We start from the raw sequence: 14,537 nt of genomic DNA, 5'->3' as shown, positions 1-14,537 counted from the left end.
GCCTCGCCCCTCCTCGAAAGCAGCCCTCCATCCCCCCCCCCCATCCCCGAGGCGTTCGTTTTTCTTGGGAAAGGGGGATGGGGTGGGATGCACCGATCACTAGTCTCAGGAATGGATCCTAATTAGTCTTCTCCTTTCCCGAGCCAGAATGTTAGTAACAACAATAAGGGGACTAAGGAAATTGGATCAGGAAATTGGTCCGAGGTCTCCTTGGTGAAAGGCAGCATCAGGGGAGATTTTTGGGTTTTTTTTTGCTCTGACTTCTGCGTTCAGGCTTTTGTGCCTGGTGCGCGAGGGAAAGTGGAGGTGAAGCTGGAACAGGTCGCTCAGAGGGCACGCCCTGCGCGCCCGGGAGCAGCGCGCCAGCCATCCCGTGGACCGAGGGTACGCCTGCCGGCCAGGGGGGCTCGGCGGAGTGGGGGGCCGGGGGTTGGGGCGGGGGGACTCTCAGCCAAGCCTGCCAAGTTGCATCAGCAGAGAGAACTCCCCGCCTCAGGGAATTGTTTCCAGGCTAGGGGAGGGGGAAAGGTTAGGAGAGTCCAACAGAGGGACCCGGGCGGGGGTGAGGGGGAGAGGAGAAAAGGGCAGGAGACGGGGAGAAAGAGGAGGTTGAGCTCAGGGCTGGGGCGGGGGGAGCAGGGCCTGGGAGCAGGTTACACGTGAGCGAGGACCTAGGGGAGGGAGGGTGCCGGGTGGAAAGGTGAAGGAGCAGAGGGAGGAAGGTGTGAAGCTGGGGGAAGGGTGTCGTGGAAAGGTCAAGGGAGACTCGGACTGCTCCCTTCTGGGTTCTCTGGAAACCCCGGGGGAGGTGTGAGGCTTCAGTGGGGGCAGACGGGGCGCTGACCCCCCTCCCCCCCCCCCCCCCAGGGAGGGTCGTTTGCCCGCTGCCTCTCAGCCTACCCTGCATGGTGGAGCCCTGGGGCTGGGAGTGGGGGTGGGGGCCGCGGTGCGCCTCCGCCGGCCCAGGTCCTTAACTTGGCTGTGTTCGCCTCCCCGCCCCCCTCCCAGTCATGTCTGAGCCACAGAGATGGGCAAGATCGAGAACAACGAGAGGGTGATCCTCAATGTCGGGGGCACCCGGCATGAAACCTACCGCAGCACCCTGAAGACCCTGCCCGGGACCCGCCTGGCCCTCCTCGCCGCCTCCGAGCCCCAGGGCGACTGCTTGACGGCGGCGGGCGACCCGCTGCAGCCGGCGCCCCCTCCGCGCTCGCCGCCGCCGCCGCCGCCGCCGCGACCACCCCCGCTGTCCCCGGGCCCCCGCGGCTGCTTCGAGGGCGGCGCGGGCCACTGCAGCTCCCGGGGCGGCGGCGGCGGCGATGAGCACCCCGGGGGCGGCTGCGAGTTCTTCTTCGACCGGCACCCGGGCGTCTTCGCCTACGTGCTCAACTACTACCGCACGGGCAAGCTGCACTGCCCCGCCGACGTGTGCGGGCCGCTCTTCGAGGAGGAGCTGGCCTTCTGGGGCATCGACGAGACGGACGTGGAGCCCTGCTGCTGGATGACCTACCGGCAGCACCGCGACGCCGAGGAGGCCCTGGACATCTTCGAGACCCCCGACCTCATGGGCGGCGACCCGGGCGACGAGGAGGAGCTGGCGGCCAAGAGGCTGGGCATCGAGGAGGCCGCGGGCCTGGGGGGCCCCGACGGCAAGTCCGGCCGCTGGAGGAGGCTGCAGCCCCGCATGTGGGCGCTCTTCGAGGACCCCTACTCCTCCAGAGCCGCCAGGGTAAGGCCAGACCCGCCCCTTTCCCTGCTCCGCCAGCTCCTGCCAACTCCGTCCCGCACCTGCTGTTCCTTTACACCCGGGGCCCTGGGATGGGCGTGGGGGAGGGGAGAATTGGAGGCCCATCTGCTGAAAGGGGAACTCAGGGGCCCTGGGCGCCCCCCCCCCACCCCCCACCTCAGTTCCCCTTCATCTCCTTCTCCTCCTCCTCAACGCAAACTGAGATTTACTTTAGCAGATGGGACCTGAAGGGCATATGTCCAGCCCTCTGTGCACGTCTGTCTGGAACCTTGTCTTGCAACCGGTGTCAGACTTCATCTTGAGTTTGTTTTGTTGTTTGTGTTTTCCTGACTCTTTTGCTCCAACTTTTCCTTTAGTTCCGATGTCTCTTTGGGCCTCCTGGTCCCCAGGATTTGACACTTTCAGTGAGGCCCGGCACCCCTGCACGGCGGACTCACCGGGAGCAGAGGCTGCAATGAGGGACGTAATCTGAGGATAGAGTGGCTGGTGTCGGGGAGGGTGTGCCGGGGGTTCACGTTATAAAGAGTCTTCCTCCTCTTGCTGTTTGGGCCACGGCTTTCCAAGGGGGAAGGAGGCTGGGAGTGCTGGTCCCAGTGAGGTGACCCGAGAGCCCACCTGCGCACTGGGTTTTGGAGGCAGGTGTCTTTCCCTTTGGGCTGTATCTATGTTTATTTTACAGGTGGGACGTGAATTAGTCACTTCGGTGATCTAAGTTTCATCCGATTTTCTACATCTGGGTCATTTAGATTGTAGCGAACTTTATTTTACTCTTTAGATTGTGATCCCATCCTTAATTTTTCTTTTTCAGTTTCTAGCTTGAGTGACAGCTTGAAGTTGGTTCTTGACATTCCCAATTAATTCTTCAAAATCCCATGAAGGGACTATAAAAGTAACCAGTAATGGTTTCTCCAGTTTAAAGGAAACAAAAGAAATATAAATAACCAGAAATTACATAGTATGTGAGTGGTTTTTAATTATATGTGAGAACAGAATACTGTATTTTGTTCAATCTTTGCAACTGCAAGTGTCTGGTTTGCTTCTGACGCCCAGAAAAGATACCCCCCCTGGGCATAATGGGAATTCTCCCAGCTTCACTTTGGCTCTGTTCTTATTATTGTCTTTGCATGTTAGAAGTCTTTGTCTCTGAGATATTCTGCAGCTGTCTCTACCAACTTCTCAGATGTGCTTCTGATACCACTTTAGAAGTCTGAAGATATGTTTTGTTTTCAGTGTGAAAAAGTATATAAAAGATGTAAAATATTGCTACTCTGTTGGATCTGGAATTTAAATGCATGCATAAATTCTAGTAGGTCCACATTTCCATATTTGAATATTGAATTCAAAACTTCAACTCTGAAATCTTCCTTTTAAGATCATTCTATAAATAAAACAAAAGTTGGCATTCAGAAGAAACAACTACGTATTTATTTAAACTAAATCATAGACTCTTGACCATAACATCTGTGTCTCCTCCTCTCCCCATCCCCTACCTACCTACCCAGCTCTCCCACTTGGTGGCTAAAAAGATAATCTGAATTTGTTTTTAGACTCATCATGTGATTCCTCCCCCCCCCCCCCAGATCATGTGCTATAAAAAAGACAGAATATTTATTATCTTTCTCACATGAGCATATAATACATTTAATACCTTTTATTGTAGGACAAATTGCATAGCAAAAATTTAAATAAGAATGTGTTCAATTTTTATTATTGCTATGGAAATTGATTCAATTGATTATTGGTCAAAGGGTAGACCCTTAACTTGAAAATAGTTTTTTTTTAAAAAAAATCTAAGATTTCATTATAATATTATTAAGAATTCGGCTTGCATCCATTTCAGGTGAGGAAAGAACACAGATCAGAGATTAACACAAGGTCAAAGAGCCATTAGAAGTAGAATGAGCTGAGAATTGTAGACATGGAACATTCCTTTGAGGTCACCTTGTGAAGACCCTTCAGATGTAGAGGAGGAATATGAAGACTGCAGATGCTAAGTGATGGCCAAGGTCAGGCAGCAAGTTAACAAAGGCAGAACCGAAATTATCTGGAGGTCTCATGACATCCTCTCCAGGCCCTTCCACCACAGCCACTGATTACACCTGACTGGTTGGTGAAATCTCTGCAGACCGTGTTGCTCCTGAGAGTTAATGCAGCATAAGATATTCACTGGCATTCGAACTCTGAAAGGTCATCTGTGACTTTTTTAATATATGTATTCCTGTACTTTGGCTGGTAGAAATTTTACCCTGCACCACCCAACATTTGAGAAAAAAATATGGGGATTATGATAGTGAATTCATCATTTTAATTACGAAAATATTCACTTTATTAGCATTTCAAATTGTTTTATTTCTACAATTTTAGTTCTTAAAACTACTAAAATTTAAATTTCTAGATCTGGAATTGGATTTAGAATTGCATCTGTTCATTTTTATGGGCCATTTTTTCCCCCCTGTTCTCAAACTACAAAGAACAAAACAAACAAAAACAAGAGGGAAATGACCTAACTACTGGAAGTATTTGTGAATTTTAAATGTAATATTTAATTAAAAATATAATAAGGTAGGGACAATTTTAGTCAAAAATTAGGTTAAAGAAGGAAAATACAGTATATTCTTGTTTTGTAAACATTGCCCCAGTTAAAAGATTTAGTAGCCAAATATATCTTGTTCATAAAATATTGTAGTCAGTTATTAAAATTTTTAGAACATTTATTTATTCAATGCATATTGATAGTGCAGTCACTGTAGGCCAGAAACTATGCAACAAACTGGGAATTCATAGAGAAAATATAGTCCTTTGCCCTCAATAGGCTCAGCATTATATTTATAATTAAACATTTCCAAAAGATAATATCTATTAAATTTTTAAAAAGTACAACAAAATAACAACAAATAAAATTCTAGAGATATTAAAAAGTTTTTGTTTTTTTTTCAAAAACAGCTCAATGGAAATTTTGACTGACATATGCCTGACAATATTCTATTTAGAAATGATGGTCTTAGCATATTGTTAGTCTTTATTATGAAAATGTTAGGCTGTTTTAATCTCCATTGTTGTGCCTTCAAAGTGACTTATAGGCTGTCTATTTGTAATATTATTGGAGAAGATGATGAAGGCTGTACTTATACCAAACAACTGGATTTCTGGAGGTATGGTCAAGTGTCTTCATCTCTTTCATATTAATTAAAAGTCATGGCCAACCATATAACAATGCAAATCCAACCTTCAGAACCCTGAAAAGAATCTGTTGTAACAGTCTGGTGTGATTGCATTTGCCTTATAAGCCTCTAAGTGTCTTTTGACCTTTTCCAGGCCACTATTTTAAAGTTCACATGCTTATATTCTCAGAATATATGCTTATATTCGGAGCATTGGATAGGACCAGAGAGTACCTAATTCAATACATCATTAAAAGAACCTAGTAATTTCATTAGTCAATTGTATTTTCAGTAGTATATTTGGTCACAAACTAGATGATCTACGCATTAGGTTGGGCTTTAGGCATGCCAAAGGTGAATGTACTAGTAGTTGGACAGATTAGGTATACATTTTTTTTTGTGTGTGTGTGTGTGTGTGTGTGTAATATTTTTCTAAGAGCTCATTTGCAAACTTGAATTAACAAAACTAAATAAGAGATTAATCAAATAACTTGTATGCATATATGCATAACCCACGGACACAGACAATAGTGTGGTGAAAGCCTGGGGTGGGCGGGGCGGGGGGCGGTGCAGGCTGAAAGGGGTCAATGGGGAAAAAGGAGGACATACGTAACACTTTCAACAATGAAGAGTTAAAGAAAAGAGACAAGGAAATTTTTTCTCTGTCAAGAAGCACATTTTCAAAGTAACTGAAAACAAGGAAATGTGTGGGTTTATATAAAAAACTCAGGCCAACCTTTCCCATTTGAAAAATGTATATCATAACCATTTATATTTATGACTCCAAATAAAGTAAATGCAGTTTTTAGGTCTCATATTTTTGAACTTCTGAGTCATATATCCTTTTTTATTATAGCAACCTTTAAAAATATGTCTAAGTAAAATAGTAAAGGGCACTAAAGGACTGGTAAAAGGTAAACACAGATCTCCAGAGGGAAATATATAGTGGCAACATAGTCTAAATAATAAGCATCCATGTATTATATAAAAAATATAATTCTGCTTGAAGTATAAAGGCCTTTTCTTTTAGAAGATTAGTCAAGATTAAAAAAGTTATTGATTGATTTGAGAGAGAAAGGAAGGGAGAGAGGTCATTAAGTTATTGTCCCACTTTTATGCATTCATTGGTTGTTTCTTGTATTCTTGTATGTGCCCTGACCAGGGATCAAACCCACAGCCTTGGTGTATCAGGAACCAACTGAGTTACTGGCCAGGGCTAAGAATTTTTTTCTTTAATGACAGAATAGCACTGCTTTTTCCTTCTCTTATAGGTCGAAAGGTGGTAATTAATTGTAATATTCTGTAGTGAATATTTTTACAGAAAGCGACTAAAATGGGAGTATTTGGGAGAGAAGGGATTAGGAGGAGAGACTATATGGAAACAGCATTGGAAAAATAGCCTGGACTGGGGTTTCTGAGACCTATGAATTAACCCTGATTTTACCATTGGATGTGTGACCTTGGAGAATTCACTTCATCTTTCTGAGTCTATTTTCTTTGCCTTATTCTGGGGAAAAAAAAAAAAAAAAAAAAAAGGAAGGGCATAATGCTTTGGGCTAGATAGTAGCTAACTTCTTTCCAGGTCCAACCTTTTGAGGTTTGGAGGAAAAAGATCTCTGGGGTTAGTGGTGCAGGGACATGTCTGCACCGATTTTGATTGCACTATACGGAGCATCACACTGATAAAGTAAACCAGCATTAGTTTTGTTTGTTTTTTGCATTTATAACTTTCTGCCCATTTTTTCCCCCCTACAGCTGTTGGTAGCTACTGCTCTAGTTACCATAGAAACAGGTTAGCGCCTTGCTTCCTGTTTCCATTGAAAACAGCTTTCTCTCAACCACATATTTGATCTCAGGAAATCTTTTGCTGTGGCTCCATCATGAAACCCATGAAGATGATGGGCTCTGTCATTTCCTAAGTCTCAGATTCAGTGCAGGTGTAAATCCATTTACCCACAAGGATAACTGATTAGAAAATCTCAGTTTTATTTCCATTTGAAAAGTGCCTTGTCAAAGACACCATCCTTTTCCCCTTCCTGTATCTTACACAGAAGGGAAAATCTTATTCACTTGAAGATTTACAGATATGCTTGACACATTTAAGTGTTTACAAAATAGTGTCAAATTATTCAGTTCTAGCTCTGTCATAACTCCCTTTATCAGAATAAACATAGAGAATATAATACTGTCTAGCACAGTTCATAAGTTTATGTTTTAATGTTCTCATTAATGAATAATATTATGTATTATGTAGTGCTCCATGTTTCTCATTTGAGAAAATAGTTTTTCTATTTCAGGCTATACATGTTCACATAAAAAGAAGTTGTATTTATGGTTATAACATAGATCTATACTCACAGAATATGTTTATAAAGTTTTTATATGGGTAAAAAATGGAAGAGACATGTAGAAGTATGGCTTAGAGTTTTGATTAAGGACATGTGTGTGTGTGTGTGTGTGTGTGTACATGCATGTGTATTACATATATCCAAAATATATACTGTTTGAATAGAATTGTTGACTGATACATATGACAGACTTCTGGTGTTCATGAGACTTAGAGTTGGAAGGAAACTGACCATCATCTAGCATATGTATCTCAATTCACAGATAGGGCAGCTGCCTTGTTCATAGCTGTGGCTATGACAGTGGCAGCACTAGAACTTAGATCTGATTTTTGATGCTCTTCCCATTCAATCTTGATTGCCTAGTCTGGACTGTTTTAACATTAGATACACACATTGTAGCCCGCAGGAAGCAGTGATCATATTAGGAATAGTTGGGGTAAGGCCTGCCCTCTTCCATGTCCTATTGTTCAACAGTAGCAGGGACTTGTCACTGTCTCAGAAATTCACTTTATTTCCAGCTCCCTCTCCAGATGCGGCCTTCCTTTGCTGCCTCCTCTACCAGTTCTACGTCTTATTGCTCTATTACCTTTAAAGCTCCACACTAACCTGCCTATGCACTTATCTACTATTTTTTCCCCCTTTGGCTCACAGTCTCCATGAGAAGATCTACAGAAGCCTCAGCTTCCAAACTGAGCCATGTATGGGAGTCTTCAGGAGAGATTTAGATAATTAAGAAATCATATCTATATTCCCTTTATTCGTGTGTGTGTGTGTGTGTGTGTGTGTGTATGTGTGTGTGTCTTTTGTGATATGTTTTTTGACTCTTGTTTGATTATGGTCTTTGGAATTTTTAAATGCAATCTGGTTTAACCTACTGGTGATGGTTAATGTGTTTTATAGAGCATTTTCTTTTCACATGTAATTAATGTGATCAGGGAGGATTTACATAAAGATAACTGATGAGTTAAAGGAGTGAAAGATGTTCGAAACTGTTAAGATCTGCAAATGAAACTGGATGTTGTGAGGTCTGTAAACACAGGGCAGAAAAACTTTTCCTTGGACCTTTCTTTAGTGGACAGTTAGCCAAAGTTTGTGTTTATTTCACTGTGATGTGATGTAAAGCAACATTATAAGCTTAGGGGTGTTTGAGAGGATGCATTTTATAGGAATCAAACAGAACGTGGGCCAAAGTGTTGCTGGTAATATCAGAAAAAAATACTCCATAATTGCTACAGTCACTTGACTGATCTTTTCTTCTGAAAGTTGAAAATGATAAAGACATCTGTGTCATCTGATATTTCCTCTGTGTTCCAAGTATTAAGAAAATTTTATGCAGACAATCCAGTAGTATTTTCTTCATTTTCTGTGTGAAGACCCTGGTGGGTTTGCTGTCAGATCTTAGAGCAATGCCATTCTTTATGTATCTGACAACACTGGTGACATGTTTAAAAATTGGAGCAAAGGTCAAGATAGTTATTCTTGACAGGTGTTCTCTGATTTAGTCTCATCAATGGAATTTTGAGTTATCTCTACGGAGACAGTAGCAGAGATAAAATTATGCTATCTGTTGGCTGCAGACTTTTTCTTACTTATACTGTGCCTATAATTTGTAAGTTGCTCACTAACTGATAAAATGCAAAGGATTATTTTAATAATATTGTTAATAAATTCAAACAGTATTGTTAGTTCTAAATTTTATACATGATTATGAATTTTTAAGTAAAAACTATTTGGACCAATACAAAGTTATTAGTTGAGTAATTTGTTAGATTGGGTTTGATGAAAGGGCCAGACATTTTTCAGAACTTATGTAAAATTTGTGTCTATGTTTGCAAATTGTACAATAGAAATTCAGATATGAGGTTATGTTTATTGATTTAGGATAAAATGCTGTTTGCTAAAAGTGAATATTGTTTAATAATTAAATCGGAAACAATAGCAAAGTAATCATAGCAAAAATAAGCATCCTCACTCCTTTGACATATTAATTTGTATAAAATGAATACAATTAACATTTAGGAAAATAGAAAAATACAGTCATAGTTTGATTTATTTAAATTACCCTGTTTTTCTTTTGGGGTGGGCAATTATGAAAATTATTAATATATCCTTAATGAAACCTTAGGAAATTGAGTAGGAAATGGACAGAATAGAGCCTTAACTGGCACTTTTCTATGCAAACAGAATCTTAAGTAGTCAGTAGCCTTTTTCTTTTTATAAGTTATTGAAAATTTATTATCTATCAGGCCTCAATGAACCTCTCTCAGTCATATAAAATGATTAGTGGGCACATTAAGTTGAACAATTATCATATTTGTATCATGAAAGATAAACATTTGTGAGCTTATGCTTAATTCCTTGGTTCTTAATGGTGTTGACTGTGCTTTTATATTCAGAGTACAATGTTAGAAATACAGAATTCAAATAAATGAAAACAAACATTTTAATGCACCAATAAGCTTCAATGATATTCAAAATTGATTCATCTTAGTGTCAAAATAGGGTTATTTAACGGTTTCAATTTCTCCTGTGAGTCCATTGCTCAATTTTTAGCTGTGCATGCTATCAGTTCTTTAGGTTTTTTTTTTAATTTAGTGATTGTTTTCAAAATCTGTTTCTATTTATGTATCAATCATTGATTTAACTCACCTCTGATTTCCCTGCCTTAGGTGGCTTCTTGGTAACATTTGTTTTCTAGAAATAAATGTAATTGTCAGAGTACTTGCCTTTGTGCTTCAGCGCTAGGTTCATCAACACCCTTTTGTATTTCCTCCATCCTGGCTTGCATTGATCGGTTGATATGTGTTGTCACCAGGCATTAGTGTATTTCTTTCTTAGCTAAACAATCAGGGAGATAGTCAACCTTCAAAGATAAAGTCTTTTAAATTGCCTTGAATCCCTCAACTGATAATTATTGAGCCTCAACTATTGGCTAGGACTACATTAGTACTGAGAAGGCAAGAAGGGTTAAAATTTAGCATTTACCACCAAGACACTTGTATTCTGCTGGAAAAGAACTGCACATCCTTAGTTATAATAGAATGCATTAAACACTATAATGAGATATTGGTATAATGTGGATCCAGAGAAGAGAGAGGAACCCACTCTTCTATACAGAGGAGATAACATTTTAGTCAACTCCCAGAAGAGAAGTGTTTTCCAGCAATCAAGGGGAAGATCAAGCCAGTAGCGAGCAAACATGATAGAGGATTGGCAGAGAATTCCATGCCATGTAATATGGGCCAGCAGAAGGACCAGAAGGCAGGCGAGCAGACTTGAGAAGCAGAGAGGGCTGAAACTGGGAATGAAGTAACCTCTGGGTTTATAAATGAGATTCCCTGATGAGATACAAGATGCTTAGCCCAAGGCAGGACTGAACACCATTATTTCAGCTTATTCAAAAAGAGTAGTTTTAAAAAGTAGATGTGCTTAGAACTAACATAAGATGATGACTAAAAATTTCAATTCCCAGGTCTCACTCCAGAGATTCTAATTCAGTAGGATTCTATTAGGATTCAGATGAGGTGGACATTGTTGTACTACTGTGAAGTGACTGCTCCAAAAGCAAATACAATTTTGCAATGAACTAGGAGAATAATCATGTTTAGACCAGTATTTCTCAAAGTACATTTTGCAGATTTGCAGATATTCAGGATGTGAATAGGTATTGCCCCTTAAAAGAGTTCTATGGACAGATGAACTTGGAAATCAGTTTAAAGCAAAGTTAAATAGGTTTTTTTCCTATACCAGAGGCCCAGTGCACGAAATTTGGCACTCAGGGGGTCCCTCAGCCCAGCCTGTGCCCTCTTGTAGTCCAGGAGCCCTCGGGACATGTCCAACTGATGGCTGAGCAGGACTAAGCCAACAGGAGGACATCCTTAGCACTGCCGCGGAGGTGGGAGAGGATCCTGCCACCGCCCCTGCGCTCGCCAGACATAAGCCTGGCTTCTGGCTGAGCGGCGGTCCCCCTGTGAGAGCACACTGACCACCAGGGGGCAGCTCCTGCATTGAACATCTGCTCCCTGGTGGTCAGTGCACATCATAGTGACTGGTTGTTCTGCTGTTTGGTTGATTTGCATATTAGCCTTTTATTATATAGGATAATAAAACCCTAATATGCAAATTGTTCAACCGGGAGTTCCACCGCTCACTATAACGTGTGCTGACCACCAGGAGTTAGCACAAAATATGGCAGGCGTCAGCAACGCGGCAATGGCAGCGGGCAGCAGTGGAGCTGCTGCCGGCCCTGATGGGCCCTGACAAGAGCTGGGCCATGGCAGGATGGTGGAGCAGGTGAGTGGGGGGCGCCAGGCCAATGTGGGTGTGAGCAGGGACCTGATTGTCCCGCTGATCGCCCTGCAGATGGCAACCAGTGGCAGTGGTGGGGGATGGGGCTACCGCCTGGCTCCCAGGCACTGAGGAAGCCGGGTGGGGGGCCCAGCCCCGATCGATTGCCCCACAGGCGGGATGGTGGAGCAGGTGAGGGGGCGGTGCCAGGCCACAGCGGGGTGTCAGGCGGGGCTGTGGGGCTGCGAGCCAGGGGGTGTGAGCTGGGACCCCATCCCTGCAGGCCACCCTGAGGGACCTCACCCATGCACAAATTCGTGCACCAGGCCTCTAGTTTTTAATAATTATTTATTATTTTTTTAAACTACAAATATTGTTAGTGTAAAAGAATTGAAAAACTGGCTCACTGCCTGACAGTTGGTTCTGAGATGGAAGTGAAGTAATGCTAAGGGCTGGACTCAGCCAGCTGAGTTTTAATTCTGGTTTGACCACTTGCTGGCTGTATAATTGCTTCTCTATACCTCCTTCTTTTTAACTGGACTAGGGAAGTATTAACAGTATATGATTCAAAGAATTGTTATGAGGGTAGACTGAGCATATTCATGTGAAAAATCCAGCATAGTGCCTGTTCTATAGTGTCATTTGTATCATCATCATCATCCCATAGGGCAAGCATTATTATTTTGGAGGATGGTGCAGTTGCAATAAGCTACCTTAAGGAAGCCTTCCGTCAGGTAGAATGTTCATGAAAAAGTAATTTGCCCCTGAGATTTTTCATGTGAATGCTGAATAACTGTTGGAAAAATTATAAAAGTAATTCGATCCTTCATGAATACATAGTGATGAACTAGAACAATATCTAATATGTACATATGACATACCAGGCATTTTACAAGTGGCAAGGTCAAGGCATATCACCTGCCTTTAAGAAGTTTGTGGTCTCCTTGAAAAGAGGAATAAAAGGGAAACGATAGTGCAATGTCACGAGATCTCCAGTAGGAGTAAGCACAGGATGCTTTGGAGGTAAACATAGTCTCTCCAAGGTTGGAAAAAACTTCCCCGGGGAAGTATGTCACTACTGGAACCAGAGGATTAAGAGGAAATAGCCAGACTTTTGAGACAGAGGAAAAAGCCTAGGCAAAGTCCTAAATGAGAAAGAAGGCATGGCCTGTGCAAAACACTGCAAGTAACTCAGTACAGCCGCAGCACTGTGTAAGAGATGGGGAGATGTGGAGGTCACATGTAGAGAGAGAAGCTAAGATTGGATTGAAAGGTCATCGTCCGGTGGTAATGGGAAACTTTTGAAGGACTTTAAGCAGAACAATAGCGAGCAGATTTGTAATTGGGAATATTATTCTGAATAAAGAGGGATCGGGCTGGGGAGAACGAGTGAGTACACATTTGTCAGGAGGACAACAGTTTAGCATGTGTTGACCTTAAAAATAAAAGCCAATTATTTTACCAGCAAAAATGGATTTATTTGGGAACAGCAAAGAATTGCAATTCAGGATAAGCAAGCTACAGCAAAAGCCATAGGTAAATTCAGCAAAGGACAGGAAGGTTATTTTATGGGGTAAATGGAGGAAGTTGGAAGAGAAAAGGGAAAGTTCAGGGAGATGACAGTTTCTCATTGGTTGAGTTGCTGGGGTACTTGATTTCTTTTTTTAAAATTTCTTCATTGATCAAGGTATTACATATGTGTCCTTATTGCCCCATTACCCTCCCAACCTCCCCCCCCCCCCCGGCCCACACACACACTCATGCCCTCACCCCCCTGTTGTCTGTGTCCACTGGTTAGGCTTATATGCATGCATACAAGTCCTTTGATCTCTCTCCCTTACCCCACCCTCCCTTACTTTCCCTCTGAGGTTTGACATTCTGATCAATGTTTCTCTGTCTCTGGATCTATTTTTGTTCATCAGTTTATGTTGTTCATTATATTCCATAAATGAGTGAGATCATGTGATATTTATCTTTCTCTGACTGGCTTAGCATAATGCTCTCCAGTTCCATCCATGCTGTTGCAAATGGTAAGAACTCCTTCTTTTTTTACCGCAGCGTAGTATTCCATTGTGTAGATGTACCACAGTTTTTTAATCCACTCATCTGCTGATGGGCACTTAGGCTGTTTCCAAATCTTAGCTATGGTGAATTGTGCTGCTATGAACATAGGGGTACGTATATCCTTTCTGATTGGTGTTTCTAGTTTCTTGGTATATATTCCTAGAAGTGGGATCACTGGGTCAAATGGGAGTTCCATTTTTAGTTTTTTGTGAAAACTCCATACTGTTCTCCACAGTGGCTGCACCAGTCTGCATTCCCACCAGCAGGGCACAAGGGTTCCTTTTTCTCCGAATCCTCACCGGCACTTTTCATTTGTTGATTTGTTGATGATAGCCATTCTGACAGGTGTGAGATGGTACCGCATTGTCATTTTGATTTGCACCTCTCAGATGATTAGTGACTTTGAGCATGTTTTCATATATTTCTTGGCCTTCCTTCTGTCTTCTTTTGAAAAGTATCTGTTTAGGTCCGTTGCCCATATTTAAAAAAAATATTTTATTGATTTTTTACAGAGAGGAAGGGAGAGGGATAGAGAGTTAGAAACATAGATGAGAGAGAAACATTGATCAGCTGCCTCCTGCACACCTCCTACTGGGGATGTGCCCGCAACCAAGGTATATGCCCTTGACCAGAATCGAACCTGGGACCCTTCAGTCCACAGGCCGACGTTCTATCCACTGAGCCAAACCGGTTAGGGCTGTTGCCCATTTTTTGATTGGGTTGCTTATCTTTTTTTCATTAAGTTGTATGAGTTCCCTGTAAATGTTGGAGATTAAACCTTTATCGGTGATAACATTGGCTAATATGTTCTAGGGAGATGCAATGTATATCTTTTCTGTTGGGGCCTATCATTGATTATTCTTTCCTGTTGAGGACAGATCTTTCTATTGTGATCTGTAATTGACATTGAGTGTGAGAGCTTTCTTCTCT

At 42.4% G+C, this 14,537-nt stretch overlaps 1 protein-coding gene across 8 annotated transcripts in view; it reads left to right on the top strand.

Annotated features, from left to right (window-relative positions):
* Positions 1–1,027: 1,027 nt before the first annotated feature.
* Positions 1,028–14,537, top strand: part of KCNC2 (potassium voltage-gated channel subfamily C member 2) — a gene marked incomplete at both ends in the record, with an annotated part of 206,023 nt that continues 192,513 nt past the window's right edge. For all 8 annotated transcript variants that reach the window (XM_079773751.1, XM_079773755.1, XM_079773754.1 and 5 more), the window contains one exon: positions 1,028–1,729. In XM_079773751.1, coding sequence (XP_079629877.1) covers positions 1,028–1,729 — 702 coding nt within the window. The remainder of the gene's footprint in view (positions 1,730–14,537) is intronic.

The sequence above is a fragment of the Cnephaeus nilssonii genome (assembly GCF_951640355.1).
Source record: "Cnephaeus nilssonii genome assembly, chromosome: 6".
NCBI classification, from domain to species: domain Eukaryota; kingdom Metazoa; phylum Chordata; class Mammalia; order Chiroptera; family Vespertilionidae; genus Cnephaeus; species Cnephaeus nilssonii.
Note: the sequence above shows the minus strand (reverse complement) of the source record. Positions and strands in the feature narration are given on the sequence as shown.